At 44.0% G+C, this 14,809-nt stretch overlaps 1 protein-coding gene across 14 annotated transcripts in view; it reads right to left on the reverse strand.

The window, feature by feature from the left end:
* Dlg5 (Discs large 5) overlaps window positions 1–14,809 on the reverse strand; it is a 365,892-nt gene that overhangs the window by 87,859 nt on the left and 263,224 nt on the right. For 13 of the 14 annotated variants that reach the window (XM_069330159.1, XM_069330162.1, XM_069330151.1 and 10 more), the window contains one exon: window positions 4,932–5,093. The exons of the other annotated variant lie outside the window; for it this stretch is intronic. In XM_069330159.1, coding sequence (XP_069186260.1) covers window positions 4,932–5,093 — 162 coding nt within the window. The remainder of the gene's footprint in view (window positions 1–4,931; window positions 5,094–14,809) is intronic. 14 annotated transcript variants of the gene reach the window in all.

Genomic DNA, 14,809 nt, shown 5'->3' on the forward strand with positions numbered 1-14,809 from the left:
ATAAAACCCCAAGAAGGGGTAATTAGCAATCAGTGAACTGTCCCAAAGCCACACAAGCTCAGAGTAGACCAGAATATTTACTAAAGAACATGCCACCAGCACTCTGTTGAACTGGTGAAACCCGAGCTCGAATATTTCCTCAAGACACATTTGAAAACACTGAGGAAAGAGCCACAAACTTATTTCATGGGTCACAGGGGGGGGGGGGCCACAGGCTGGCTAAGCTTGCTATTAGCCAGCTAAGCTGGCTAATAGCTAAGCTTGCTATTAGCCAGCTAAGCTGGCTAATAGCTAAGCTGGCAATAGCTAAGCTGGCTATTGCTGGCTAAGCAATATATTGCAAACAACCCGAGACAAATGGGCCCCTGGAACAAGAAACCAGGTAAACAAGATCCATAAACAAAGCTTCCCCTACACGCTACTAGTAGTGCGGAGGTAATGGCAAACTGCTGCAACTGAACATAATGAATGATGTACCCGTGACCAAGCCAATCAAGCATCAATCATAAAAGGACCTCTCTGGAAACCAGCCATCCCATTAATAACCAGAAAGGAAGAAGAAAGCTGTAAATGATGAAAATGAAGCCTGGGACCAAATGAGCAACATGCCTACTTCCAGAGAAGTGTGTGAAACTCACCAATCCTAAGACCAAGTAAAGGGCCAACAAAAATATGGTCTTGTAGAAAAATTCCAATAGTGCTCATAGATAAGTGATGAAATAGAAAAAGTGATGGCAAAAGAGAAAAATATGGGAGGAGAGCCAAGAAAGCTTATACAGTCACTGCATTGGAAAGACATGTTGTCGACATTCCACTTTGTGGTTATGGAGCAGAAACAAGAGAGATGTCCGCCAGAACATTGGACACACCTCGAATGTGAATGGCAGAGAGAGCCAAACTCCAAGAACCCAGAAGACAAGCTACCCATAAAAACCAGCCTCATGAAAAGAGACCAAAGCAACCCTCTATGATTAAGACTGGGGAGCAAACTGAGTGGAGCTGGCTGGGCATGGAGCCTGCCAGTAGATAAAGCAACCACAGAGCAAGCCAGATTGCCATAAACTCAAACACTATGCTGTGCACCAGACTTAATGGAGCCACCTAATGATCCTGAGAAGTCAAGCGAGTGCTGGTCACAAACCTCCCGGCCTGAGACCAAAATGGTCGAGTGCAGGGGAGGGAGGACAGAACCCCTTACATCCTGAAGAGGAAACTGGCAAACCAGAAGTCGTCAAAGGGTCCTTGGAGCCTGGACAAATTGATCTGTCCAGGCTCGAAAGACAGGGAGTCTTTCATTCCTGGTCTTTCATGCACTCAAAGGTCCTGATGGCAGCAAAGGGACAAAACCAAAGAAAACTAAAATGCCTGGAGCAAAACCCTACCCAGAGGATAAACAATGCAGGCAAAGTTCAGACTCTCACACAGCCACTCAAGCATATGAAGGGTGAATCCAAAACCAGCCAGACACACAAGCAGTACAGAGAGGGAAAACTGACAGAATCCCAAACCAGACTCAACTAGGTCCGATCCTACAATGGAACCAACTGGAACTTTCACCAATTCATCAGAAACCTGAACCTGGTGAGCTGGGGAAAGAACCAGATCCCTGGCTTGGAGACACATGGACCAACTTGGAGTCCAAGCCAGCCAGTCATCGAGGTAGGCTAAGACGTGAACCCATAACACGAAGCAACAAACCATCGCACATGCCAACCTGGTGAAAATCCGGGAGCTAGATTCAAGATGAATGGGAGAACACCAAAGCTGTAAACCTGATACCTGGTACCTGGTTGATACCCGATACCTGATATGATATGCCCAACCGCAAAACCTTACCGGTCCTTGAACTGGGAGACTGATTCCAGTCTGGAATCGGATCCCTATTGGAATAGAAACATCCCAATAGAAACCCAAAGATCCAGGGGACAACATCCAGGAATCCATCTGCAAAACCAGGCAGCCCTGAGCTAAGGTGGTCTTTTGGAAAAATGGACAGGGAATGAAGTGATTTAAAAAGTTGAAAATGAACAATAAGTGTGGCAAGCCCTGCTTGGGTACCAGAAACAACTGGAACCCCCACCACAGAGCCAAGAGGGTTAACTACTACTCCAGTGTCCAACCATTCCCCAATGACTAAGAGGATCTTAAAGCTCCAAGATACTTACTGTAAGGCCCATGTATTGTGAGACCAAGAGTTTGCAAAGTGGGCCATACATCTCCCCACAGCCCTGACAAAGCGGGGGTCTGAAAGGGCTGGCACAAACAACCTGGAAGGCATGAGAGTGATGCCAACAAGAAAAAATGATGGTTGAAGCAACCACAACAGCTGGGACTCTGACACCTCCAGAAGCCTACGCTGACCAAGAACAGGCGAGGACCTGTCCCAAAACTTTCTCCACTCGTGCAGTGGAAGTAGAATTCGTCTGTAAAAACAGATGACAAAGAAGCTGAAATGCCACCACTGCAGCCAAAAGAACAGAAGACATGGCATCCTCGGCAAATAGAAAGAAGCAAAAAAGGGGAAGGAAGGCAAGAGGAACAAGGAACAGCATGGCTCACCAGTAATACACACAAGCAGAATAGAAGCCTGTCATCACCCCCTGAAAAAGAGCAAGCAATGTGGACGGGGCATCCAAGGCCCCAAACCCAGGAACCAAGGATGCAACTGCAGATAGAGGTGTGTATGTGCCCTGTAATCTCCACAACCACAGGCACAGAAAGCAAAAACAACTAAACATGCAGGTGCCACACACCCTCATCTCTGGGCAAGGACAGCACAAACAAAATTGAAGCAGCATAAAGTCAGCACCATCTAAAAAAGCCTTAAAGACTGAACTTCTCATGCCATCCAAGCACTTGGGTATGATAAAAGCCATGCCAGTCCCCCAAGGAAAAGAGGAGAAGGTTGCCTGCAAACCAGGATAAATTGGAAACCTCATAAAGCAGCCAATAAGCAGCAGCTGACTCATATTCAAAAGACGCCAGATCCATTAAAGAAGAGAGGGCCTGATCCAGAAGGAGGAAAAGGAAAAGAACCAACTGCATCACTGAGGGCAAAAGACAGGAACTTGGAAAAATCCACACTTATGATGTTTCCAAGGACTACACACAAATCCGAAAGTGTAGAATGGGAGGAGTCAAAACACCCTCTACATTAATGAAAATATCCTCCTCAGAGGAAACCAACAACTAGTTGGGGAGAAAAAGATACCCAATTATTGAACTAGGGCCCCAGATACCAGGAAATAGGAGGAACTGGGACAGCTCAGATCCACACCAGACATAGAAAAAAAAGCCATTTCCCCACAGGGAAAGATCCATGGCGGGAAAACCCTCCCGCCATGGGAGAAACTGAAGGTAGTAGATGCTTGGTGGTGAAGCAGCAGCTCAACCACCTCCACTGTCAAAGTGGGAGGGGTGGTCCCCCGAGAAGGCCCACAAGTGAAGAACCATCACTTCTAGACTCTTAAAATCCTCAAACGTTTTAGAACTCAGAGCAAAGGAGAAGGCCCAAGGGCCTACCAAACATCAACATGACCTGGAAAAGAAGGAGCAAACTTGGATGAAGGAAAAAACATCAACTGCATTTCAAGATCAGGTCCTGAAAAGACAAAGGGACAACCACATCAATGCCAAACCAAAACCTACAAATATGGACAAATCTGGTCTTAAAGGAGAAGCCACTTGATAAAGAGTCTTGACCAAAATGGAGACCCAGTGACCAAAAAGGTCACAGGCCTCCAGGTGAAAAGTATCCCACAACTCAACAGGCGGCATGACAGAGGCAGTAGGAATGGTCATCAGAATTAATAATAATCTAAGCACATTCCTCAAACCCCCCCAGAGAGAGGGCAGAATCGAAGGGATGTTCATAATAAACCCTATGAAATCTGCAAATGGCTTTCCTGGGTATCAAAAGATGGACCAAGCAGGTACACCAGGTACAGGAGCCACTCACCAAATATTACAAATGCCAAAAGCAGCCTATGGGAAAATGTTGTCATTAAAGGCATAAATGGTGAGCTGTAGAACAAGCATGCAAACTACTAGTACCTGTGTGACACTTAACTGACTATCACACTGCCCCCATCCTAAGGGCCTCATAGGGAAGACAAAGACTTGTCTACTGCCAAGGGTAAGGCACCTTCCACATAAAGCCTTCCTCTCAGAGGCAGATCCCAACATCCACCAGAGAATTCAACTCTGGCTAGGCAAGGGCAAAAACAACAAACACTTAGAAACGATAACACTAGGCACATGCAGTTTAGGTCAAAACATTAATCAGTGTCCATGCAAGAAAGGAGCCATAAATATACATGCATTATTAAGGAAATACTAAAATACAAAATAAATACACAAGTAAATGGCCCCTGCAGGACAAAAAAGTCCAGAATGGCCTGCACTTATCTGAAAATTCGGGACTGGGACAGAAAAAGGCATGTAACACAAGCTCGTAAGATTCACGCCAGGCATATATCCGAGGCTTTACAATTGGTAACTGAGGAGGAAGGTGCACAGTCCCCAGGTGGTGCACGTGTAGCTAAAGTGAGAATTGATTCACCACCAAATGGTCCGTGAGTTTTGGGACTTTGCTATCCTGTTTTCTTTGGTTTGTTTACCTTGCTGTTGTCCATTTCTTGATTAATGTGATTTAGAGTCCCCAGCTCCTTGCACCTCTCGAGAGGAGGTCAGGTTTTGGCCTCAGGTCCCCAATAGGCTTATTTATAACTTGTAAGGCCTGGCATGGATTGAACTGGGTAGAACTTGGCAGGCAGCAAGTACCAAGGAGCCACCATTGAGCCCTCCCAGAAAGAAGGATATTCTTCAATACTGTACTGTACATGCATCAAACAAAATCTTAGTTTATCTTATAACTGCACAGATCTTGGTATATGTTTCGTGATGCCCTTAACAAATATTTATCACATTACCTTGAGCAATTCTTCTTGCAATTTGTTTTTTTCCCTGAGGGCAGAGTCCCACTCTGTAATAGCTTTGGTACACTGCTGCTTAAAGCAATTCTTCTCACGCACTGCTTCATTACATTCCCGTAAGACATCTTCATATTGTTTCTTCAAACGAGATACTTCCTCCTATTATCAGAACCAAAATTAAGTTAAAATTTAAAGCATTCATAAAGTACAAAGAAAAAATCAGATGATCATCAAGCAATACAGGGGAGGAAATCTTATAAAAACAATTGCTAAACACAATATGTTTTGTAGATTTATTAATGGTAACTGGTTAGTATCTCCCACATCATCATCATCTCAATTTTTTACCTCATCATTGTTCTTTTAGTCTCCAAACTTAATAATGGATTAATGCACTAAATGTTTTAAATTACTTATTCCAAGTATGAAGTTTGGTGCAGCACTTGTCACCAAATCATATAGTGTCACCTCCATTTTCCTTTCTTTTTTTTGTGAACCTTTGTACTGCTACAATTTGCCTGAAATGCTACGAGTATTTAGTGTCTTTATAAACAATACAAATAATGTACCTACTAAGTAACTTCAGTAATACATCCTCTCTATATCTTATAAATTATTATTATTATTATTATTATTATTATTATTATTATTATTATTATTAAAATTCAACAGTTTTAAAACCTCTCTTACAATAGTTGTAAACTTTCATTTTAAATTGCTTTCATAACTCGGTAAGAAAACCTACTGTAACATTTACTCAAAGCTTCAGGTTTAACTAAACCCTTAGGTTGCTGTCAAGGCAATCTAAATCTTGTGGAAGATGGATCCCTATTATATGAATCCACAGTGAGTGAGCCAGACTGCCCCTCAACTCTGCATGATGTACAACAGATAACATTATATAAATGTCAGACGTATAGTACTTTTATATTCGTGCTTCTTTTTGTTCTGTGCTCGTATGATCTGATGCATATATTAGTCCAAGGAATTTGCGTTGTTCTAATTTTAAGTTATCAAACTTAAGTTTTAAGTTAAATTTATGCCTCACAATCCAATATTTTATAAACATAATAATTTTGTAAAACTTAAGATCCTGATATTAAAGGATAACTGCCAAATTTCTAGCTTCAGTTTCCATTGAAAATAATCTCATACAAGACAAAAGCACCATAAACCACTTCAAAATATATCATTCTTAAGAAAGAATTTAAAAATCTGATCAATATTGCACCTGAATGTTTTTGTTATTCTAATGTTCTAGCAAATATTGAGAATTATTTCCAAGCTATATTAATTTTCAAAATCTTTCATGAAGCTATTTTAAGTATCTAGCTTTGCCGCAGTACTGTAACTTAACAATAATTATCATTCATTGTGTTTGGCTTTAATATTTCTGAAAAATAAAATACATTATCATCTAATTAGGCAGAATTACAAGTTAAAAGGCTATGAGATTTTGCTTAACGCCTCTTTTCAGAGCCTTAGCATTTGGCTGTTCCTGAGTGTAAGACCCCTTAGTAACATAAAACAGCAAGTTACTCTGAGGGGGGAGACCTCAGAATGCCGAGAAGTCACCAGTGGGGTACCTTAGGGTTCTGTACTCAGATCTATCCGGTTTCTGATATATGTAAACAATCTTCCAAAGGGTTCATTCCTCTTAATATTTGCTGATGATGCTAAAATTATGAGACAGATTAAGACAGAGGAAGACAAAGAGATTACAAGATGACCTGGACAAACTCAAGGTACGGTCTAACAAATAACTACTAGAGTTTAATTCACCTGGGCTGTATGGGTCTCGAACCGTGGACCCCACATCTGTGCCGATGCTCTATCAACTGGGCTATGAGCAGTCTTAAAAAGGAAAGTTTCCAGAAGCAACATCCTGCTGCCAAACTGGAATTTTTTAATTTCCCTGTGTACTACTGAAGCCCAGGGGAATTACTGCCCCACGCCCACGTCATATAAGGTGGGAGTGGAATTACAGGGTCAGTAATGTCTCTTGAGCTTCAGTAGTAGCCAGGGAAAGTCTTAATTCCAGTTTGGCAGCAGGATGCTGCTTCTAGAAACTTTCCTTTTTTAAGACTACTCATAGCCCAGTAAATAGAGCTACAGCCTCACACGTGTGGGGACCATGGTTCAAGACCCATAGATTCCAGGTGACTGGAATGTTTATTTTCCACAATAGTGTGAATGACAATTTATACTAGAGTTTAACTCCAGCAACTGTAAAATAATGAAAATAAGTGTAGAGAGCAGGAGGCCAGACACAAGGTACAAATTGAGAGATGAAATCCTTCAAGAATCAGGCAAGGATGGAAAGATCTGGGGGGTTGATATCACACCGAACCGGTCCTCTGAGGGATATCAAAATCAAAACCAATCATCAAAAAGAATATCATCAGTGGCATCTGCTAGAATAGCTAACATAAGAAGTCTTTAGAAACTTGTGTAAGGAATCAGCTAGATCATTGTATACGACATATATTAGACTAATCTTGGAGTATGTGGCTTCATCATGGAGTCCATATTTAGTCAAACACAATATGAAGTTAGAGAAAGGTCTGAGGTATGCCACCAGACTAGTCCCCAAGTCGTATAAGCTACAATGAATGGCTACTGGAATTAAACCTCACATCAATGAAAGAAAAGTTAGGAGGGACTTGATTATCACCTACAAAATTCTCAGAGGAATTGACAAGGTAGATAATGACAAACTATTTAGAATGGGTGGTACACAAACAAGGAGACACTGGTAGAAACCTAGTACCCAAATAATCCACAGACACCAGGAAGATTTTTTTCAGTGTCAGTGACATTCTGATTTTTGTTCAGTGACATTCCATTCTGCTGCTCAGCAGCAGCAGTTCGGTAGCAGCAGCTCAGCAGCAGGAGCTCAGCAGCAGGAGCTCAGCAGCAGCAGCTCAGCAGCAGCAGTTTGGCAGCAGGAGCTCAGCAGCAGGAGCTCAGCAGCAGGTCAATGGCAGGAGCTCAGCAGCAGGAGCTCAGCAACAGGAGCTCAGCAGCAGCAGTTCAGCAGCAGGAGCTCAGCAGCAAGAGCTCAGCAGCAGCAGCAGGAGCTCAGCAGCAAGAGCTCAGCAGCAGCAGCTCAGTGGCAGGAGCTCAGCAGCAAGAGCTCAGCAGCAGCAGCTCAGTGGCAGGAGCTCAATAGCAGGAGCTCAGCAGCAGCAGCTCAGCAGCAGCTCAGCGGCAGTAGCTCAGCAGCAGCAGGAGCTCAGCGGCAGCAGGAGCTCAGCGGCAGCAGGAGCTCAGCAGCAGCAGGAGCTCAGCAGCAGCAGGAGCTAAGCAGCAGCAGGAGCTAAGCAGCAGCAAAAGCTCAGCGGCAGTAGCTCAGCAGTAGCTCAACAGCAACAATGGCTCAGTAGCAGCAGCATGTCCTGACAGTGAAAACCAAGTAGGGACACCAGGTGCAAGTGGCTGCTTGCCGGCAGGTAAGACATGTAGCTACAGGGACAACAGTAGCTACAAGGGAAGTAAATGGCGTGCTGTAAAACCCCTGTACACCCCCCACCCCCCCCAACTTAGAAAACTCCAAAAACCAACTGTTGCAATACCCAGGGGGAAGGCATCCTCCACAGAAGACTGGCCTCTCCGGGACACCCCCCCCCAAACCCACCAGGAAAGGCAACACTGACTGGGCAGAGGCAAGACCAGCAAACACTTAGAGCCTATGTACCCTAAGCCTATGCAACTCAAAATGTGAGCAATTCCTCAAAATCTACAATACAAGTGAGGCATATAAACACATGCATATGAAGGTAATACCAGAATTGTAACAAACATGAGCAAACAACCACTGGGAGACAGAGTTAAAAGGATGGCCAACACTTATCCGGATAAACCAGTACCTGAAGGACAACATGACAAAGAGCACGTGTGTATTGGTCCACATCAGGCAAAGAATTGAAGTGTTACACTGGGCAGCCGAGAGTTCCTGATGCTGCCACCTGGTGATGGGGAGGTTACTGGTAGTGTACAAACTACCGTGTGTCTCATCTTCAGAGTTGTTTACATTTCTCTTGCTGTTGTCTGTTTTGCTTCATTCTACCTGTCTGGAGGTTTATTTCATGGCTGGAGTGATCTAGCATCCTCTGCTCTCTGCATCTCTGTGAGGGGCCATGTTTTGGCCTCTGGTCTTGGATGGGTAGAGCTATCTAGGCAGCTACCAACCAGGAGCCATCCCAGAAAAGGTACTTGGTTGCTCCTTTAGCCCTTGCATTGTGCACCTGTTTTATGTAACAACTTCATGGTGCAGGGGGTTAATAAAATTACTGACTAACTGAAAGTTAAAAAAAAAAAAAAAGCATTGAATGTAATGAAACGCCATTTTCTGGGTAAATCCCGGAGGCTCCCCGGAGCTATCCAGGCTGATATGGATATCCATAACTTTGGCAACAATCAATGTGGGTGGAGTTCTAGGCCTACCGGGGACCATGGCCAGAACCTGGCCTCCTCAGAGAGGTACGAGGACCAATGGCCTATAGACTGGGACAGGCACCCAGAAAGCTAAGCGCCTCAAAATGAACCCCCCATTCTGGTGAAACTAACGAAAATAACCAAACAAGTGGACAGAACTCCTTCAAGTGAAAACGAGTAAATGAGCATGACGTCACATGAGCCACATCGCATATCTGCACAGCTCCTCCCTCCCCGGGAAAGGAAAGGGGAAGCCCCATACCAATACGTCGGCGATCAACACCACAGTTCTGAGACTGGATATCAAAACACGCAAAAAAACGCCGACCGGAGGGAGGGAACCTCCAGGACTCACCCAGAAAATGGCGTTTCATTACATTCAACGCTGGTTTTTCTGGGGGGAGCTCCAACGGCTCCCCGGAGCTACTTCACCAAAGACTAAAATAAAGAAGGGGACTTACTCGGGAGGCGGTCGGTGTTCCACACCTCAACTCGAAGTCAAGAAGGGCTGCCAAAGGTGGGCCAAATGAACTACAGCAGAACAACAAGGGAACAAGGACAGAACCAAGGCAGAAGTGACTAACACCCCTATGTCCGGGTCCCTATAAACAAAACGGGGCAGCCTAGGAGGATCCGGGGAAAGCAACCAACCTAGCATGCTGGAACAACCTAAACCTATCTTGCAATGCGCAAGCCGCCTACACCCGAATAATGTCATCATCAGATTGGGTGAACCGAGTCATAAATGAGCAACAAAGCTTGCAGGACTCCGGGTCGAATGTGTTACCGATCCAACAGGCGGCATGACGGAGGCAAAAACAATGAGCGTCGTCGAGACAAGGGGACAGAGCAACCCTCAAACTCGCAAAAAGCGAGAGGGGACTCAGGAGTCACATCCATCGGACCCGAGCGCCCCCGTGGGGTTTTCCAGGGCCCCTAGACTGGGTCTGCTAAGGTTTATCCCAGGCAGGGTACTGCTAACCGGTGCCCAAGCTACCAATCAACACTGCTAATGCTGAACCCCCTGGTCATGTCCACTCCAGAAGGAGAAGCAAGAGGTACCACCAAACACAACCCGTTTATAAAGGGGGAAGGAACATCAAGGCAGACCTTCCCCCCCCCCCCACCAGTCAAAAAGAAAAAGAAAAGAAAAACTTCGCAAGAGGACAGTGTACCTAGAGGGAACAGAGCCAGCCGCTGTTAAGGTGAAAACTAGCTGCGTAGTAGTACCCCATGCTTCTACCAGTGTAATAACTACCACTTACCCCAAGGAAAACTAGGGAGGAAACCTCCCAAAACACTCGAGGTGGTCAATCGCCAAGCAGCAAAAGACCAAGAGAGGTAACCCCAAGTCCCAAGGGCGGTACTTACAGGGCACTCAGGGAAGGTGACCCTAAGCACAGGCAGCCCGAGTACCTGTGAATATTACTCCCAGCTCGCACACCACCGTAAGAGCAGTACTGAACAGAGGATAGCACAACAAAAGTCCAGAGCTGGAGCCACAACGACCAAGCCGTATCCCAACAGCCGAAGAACTGAGGTGTGGATTGCCAGTGTGGGGGTCTGGGGGAGCTGCACAGACATGTGGCATGGCTCATGTGACGTCATGCTCGTTTGCTCGTTTTCATTTAGGGGAGTTCTGTCCACTTGTTTGGTTATTTTTGTTGGTTTCACCAGAACAGGGGTTTGTTTTGAGGCGCTTATCTTTCTGGGTGCCTGTCCCAGTAGATGGCAGATATAGAATGCTTCAAAATCATGTGTATTTCTATAGGGCATTGCTCCTCGTGCCTCTCTGAAGGGTGCAGGTTCTGGCTGTGGTCCCCAGTAAGCCTAGAACTCCACCCATATCGACTGATGCCAAAGTTAGGGATACCCACATCAGCCTGGATGATGTAGGGGCTTTGGAGCTGTAGGGGCTCCCCCCAGAAAAAAACTGAAAATTTAACATTTTTGCCAAATTCAACAATTTTCATTTCAAATCAGGGAAAAAAAATAAAATTTTTGCTAAATTCAATAATTTTTGCACCACCTGTCTAGTGCCTTAAGGTATTATGCGCATTGCAGGGCTTAGGCAGGGTTCTGCTTTTTCTGTGAACAGACAAGATAGGTCATCATTCCACATCAGCACAATAAGGATTTTTTTTGGCATCCCTATTGGGTCGTACTGGTGCAAGAAGAAGCTGGTGAATACTCAAGCGAGCCAGGAATAACTTCAAGAAGGCTCATTCAATTACATCGATGCATGTTAAGAGCCAAGATATGTTCCATTCCCAGAATTTTCCACTAAAGCAACTTTTATTACAGTAAGAAATACACATTATAATTTAATAGTGTAATAATAAAACATAAAATTTAACATTTAACAAACATTAAGAACCAGAGTGATTGCAGGGGTATGGAATTTATATTATTTAAAGGGTGGATGTTAGTGGGTGGAGGGGAAGGCAAAATCAGCTGCCTCTTCCTCTAAACAATCTTGTGGTTTAGACATGAATATACCACTTGTGGATGGTGTTGGGGAGGTTGACAATGGTTTTCATCTTACAGAAGGGGGTGAAAAACATCTTTATGATTGTGACTTTTGCTCACTGTAACATCACATTCCCTCAAGCAATGTGCTCTGCATTTCACTGTTACATAGGTTCACATCATACTGAGCATGAATGCCATATCCTTCATCAACTTTGATGTTAAGGTTCAACCAAGTTTCCTAGAGTTAATGTTGGGATGGGAAACACCACTATAATGTCATCATCGTCCTTAGTTTTTTCAACTAAAAGTAGATCATTTATCAGCTATATAAATTCCTCAACAAATGATGACAACACTTACACCACATAAGCATCATTAATTTCATGAAATCGAGCATCTCTGGCAAGTTTGACAGTCTTTATGTGGGGAGCCCCATTGGCTCCCTGAAAGCTTTCGCAGACTGATCAGTGCCATACTAACTTAAGTGTCATCAGTCGCGGCGTTCTATTTGCAAAACGGGGACCATGAGCCTGAACCTGGTCCCCTCAAGGAGGCTCAGGGAGCGATGCCTACAATCACTACAGTTAAAGGTTATCATGTTTGTCATCGCCCAGGAAAGGCACCCAGAAAGGCAGGTGAATCAAAACCAACCCCCAGTATTTTAAAAAATAAGACCGCAGCCCCAAAACTGCTGCGTGACAATTATGGTACCTGGCTGACCCTGGCCGGCTACCTCCTTTGCCCAGCGAAGAGAGCAGAAACACACTAGTGGTTGGGGACGGGGAGGGGGGCTAGTTTCACAAAATTTTGGTTGATTGCTTTTGTTGTTGGGGAGTTCTTTTGGTAATTTTGGAGGTGTGGTCTCATTTTTAACAATGCAGTGGTTTGTTTTGATTCGCCTATCTTTCTGGGTACCTTCCCTAGGTGGTGGCAAAGATGATAACCTTTAAATGTAGAGTGATCATAGGTCATCGCTCCTTGTGTCTGAGGGGACCAGGTTTTAGCTCGTGGTCCCTGGTAGGCAAATAGAACTCTGAGTGATGATACTAAGTAGAATGGCACTGATCAGTGTATGATACCTTCAGGGAGCCTCCGGGGCTCACCTAGAAGCTGGGGTTCATTACATTCAATGCTTGTTTTCATGTATATCACACAACTCTAGAAAATCAGTGGTCTGTCTTGCATTCTTTCACGAGTTTTACCAGTAACCAGGGTCATTTTTCAGCCTCATTAATATTCCTCAGCGGCACTCATGATGATGTTGGACTACTACAACCCTCATTATTTGCAGTGTGTTTTTCTGACAATTTGTTTCATCATTCAACACATGAAGTGTACCTGGATTGTACACTGGGTACGTCCAGGAAAATTCTAGGTTTTTCTACTCCAAGCCCAGCCTGGGGCCAGGCTCGACATGTGAGAGCTTGGTCAAACAGGCTGTTGCTTGGAGCGGCCCGCAGGTCCACATATCCACCACACCCGGTTGGTCCAGCACTTCCTGAAGAAAACTATCCAGTTTTCTCTTGAAGATGTCCATGTTTGTTCCAGCAATATTTCTTATGCTCACTGGGAGGATGTTGAACATCCATGTGCCCTAAAGGTCCGACCACCACCTTGATCCATGGCTCGCATTAATGATGTGATGTGATTTTTAAGAAATTCCACTTGGACATGTTTAAAAAATGGAATGAGAAAGGCCGTGTGACACTATCCAGCAGCAGCAACAATGCCTTCTCATCCAAGTTCTGCTCTCTAAATTAATTTTCAACAGCAAGACAGACATTGTTTTTGAACCAATCAAAAAAATAGATTGGTGGTAGCCTAAGCCTTCTTATTGGAACACCAAATAAAAGGAACACTTTAAAAACCCCAACTTAAGCTTGCAATCGCTAACTGCATTGGCACCCACAATCAGAGTCAGTCCTTAACTGCCTTGAAACCAAAAGCAATCTTTTATTCTTTCCATAAAGATGTGCTTGCCGGCACTCTCATCCAAAAGAGCCAATTCTTAGCCAAACTAAACACTTCCTCACAGGAAAAAAAATATTGAGCAGTAGAACAACAAAAGTACACTTACATTGCATCAGGCATGGATACCCATGTGCATGGGAAATAGGCTTACAGGTTCCAGAAGATCAGAGGAAATGTCAACACTGTGGAGAAATGCCCGACAGACCACTGGAACATTATCTAACACAGTGAACGGTTAGAAACCCAATAAAATTTCTACTAAGATTCAACAGAGCAGAGGTAATTATGCCCACATTGAGCATAATCTTACTGAAGCAAACATATGAGTCATAAATACACCTACACCGCCTAAGTGAAACAAACAAGAAACAAGTAACACTTAGTGGGCCAGGCAGAGGCTTAGGGCCTGCACATGAATATCTCTGCCCCCCCCCCCGCCGGAAAAAATAAATAAAATTTAATGTATAATCTTAAAGTAATGCAAATTTTAACAACTCTTAAATGTAAAAAAAATTGAGTTCTAGCACCAAGTTTTATTTTCCTACACTGTCACTAGCCTGGCTATTGAAATCATCAAACAAACTAAGCATCTTCGTCTGAATTAGCAGTGTACCGAAACACGTGGCACTAATTCTGGTACTTAATCTATATACCGGTGACTCCTTTATATTTTCCATTGAGGCAGTACACCATCCTCTTAGGTTTTGTTGAATTTAGTTGACTCATACTCAGTGTCAAGGCTTTATATTAACAAGGTCCTTTTGTACAGCACAAACACAGTAGTTGTTGATTGCCGAGTTCAGACGACGTCACAAACTTTTCCCCAATTTCAAAGTGTTTATTATCCTCCTCCATCTTGAGTTTAATGAATCCTCATATTTGCCTTTAGAGTAACAGTGCTGATTTGTTCCGTTGCTGGCCACTTTAACTCATTATGGATGAGATGAAATGATAAGCAGCAAAAGAAATGCTGAGAAAATGTTGTCACTGGGGAA

Source organism: Procambarus clarkii, chromosome 23, assembly GCF_040958095.1.
Source record: "Procambarus clarkii isolate CNS0578487 chromosome 23, FALCON_Pclarkii_2.0, whole genome shotgun sequence".
NCBI classification, from domain to species: Eukaryota; Metazoa; Arthropoda; class Malacostraca; order Decapoda; family Cambaridae; genus Procambarus; species Procambarus clarkii.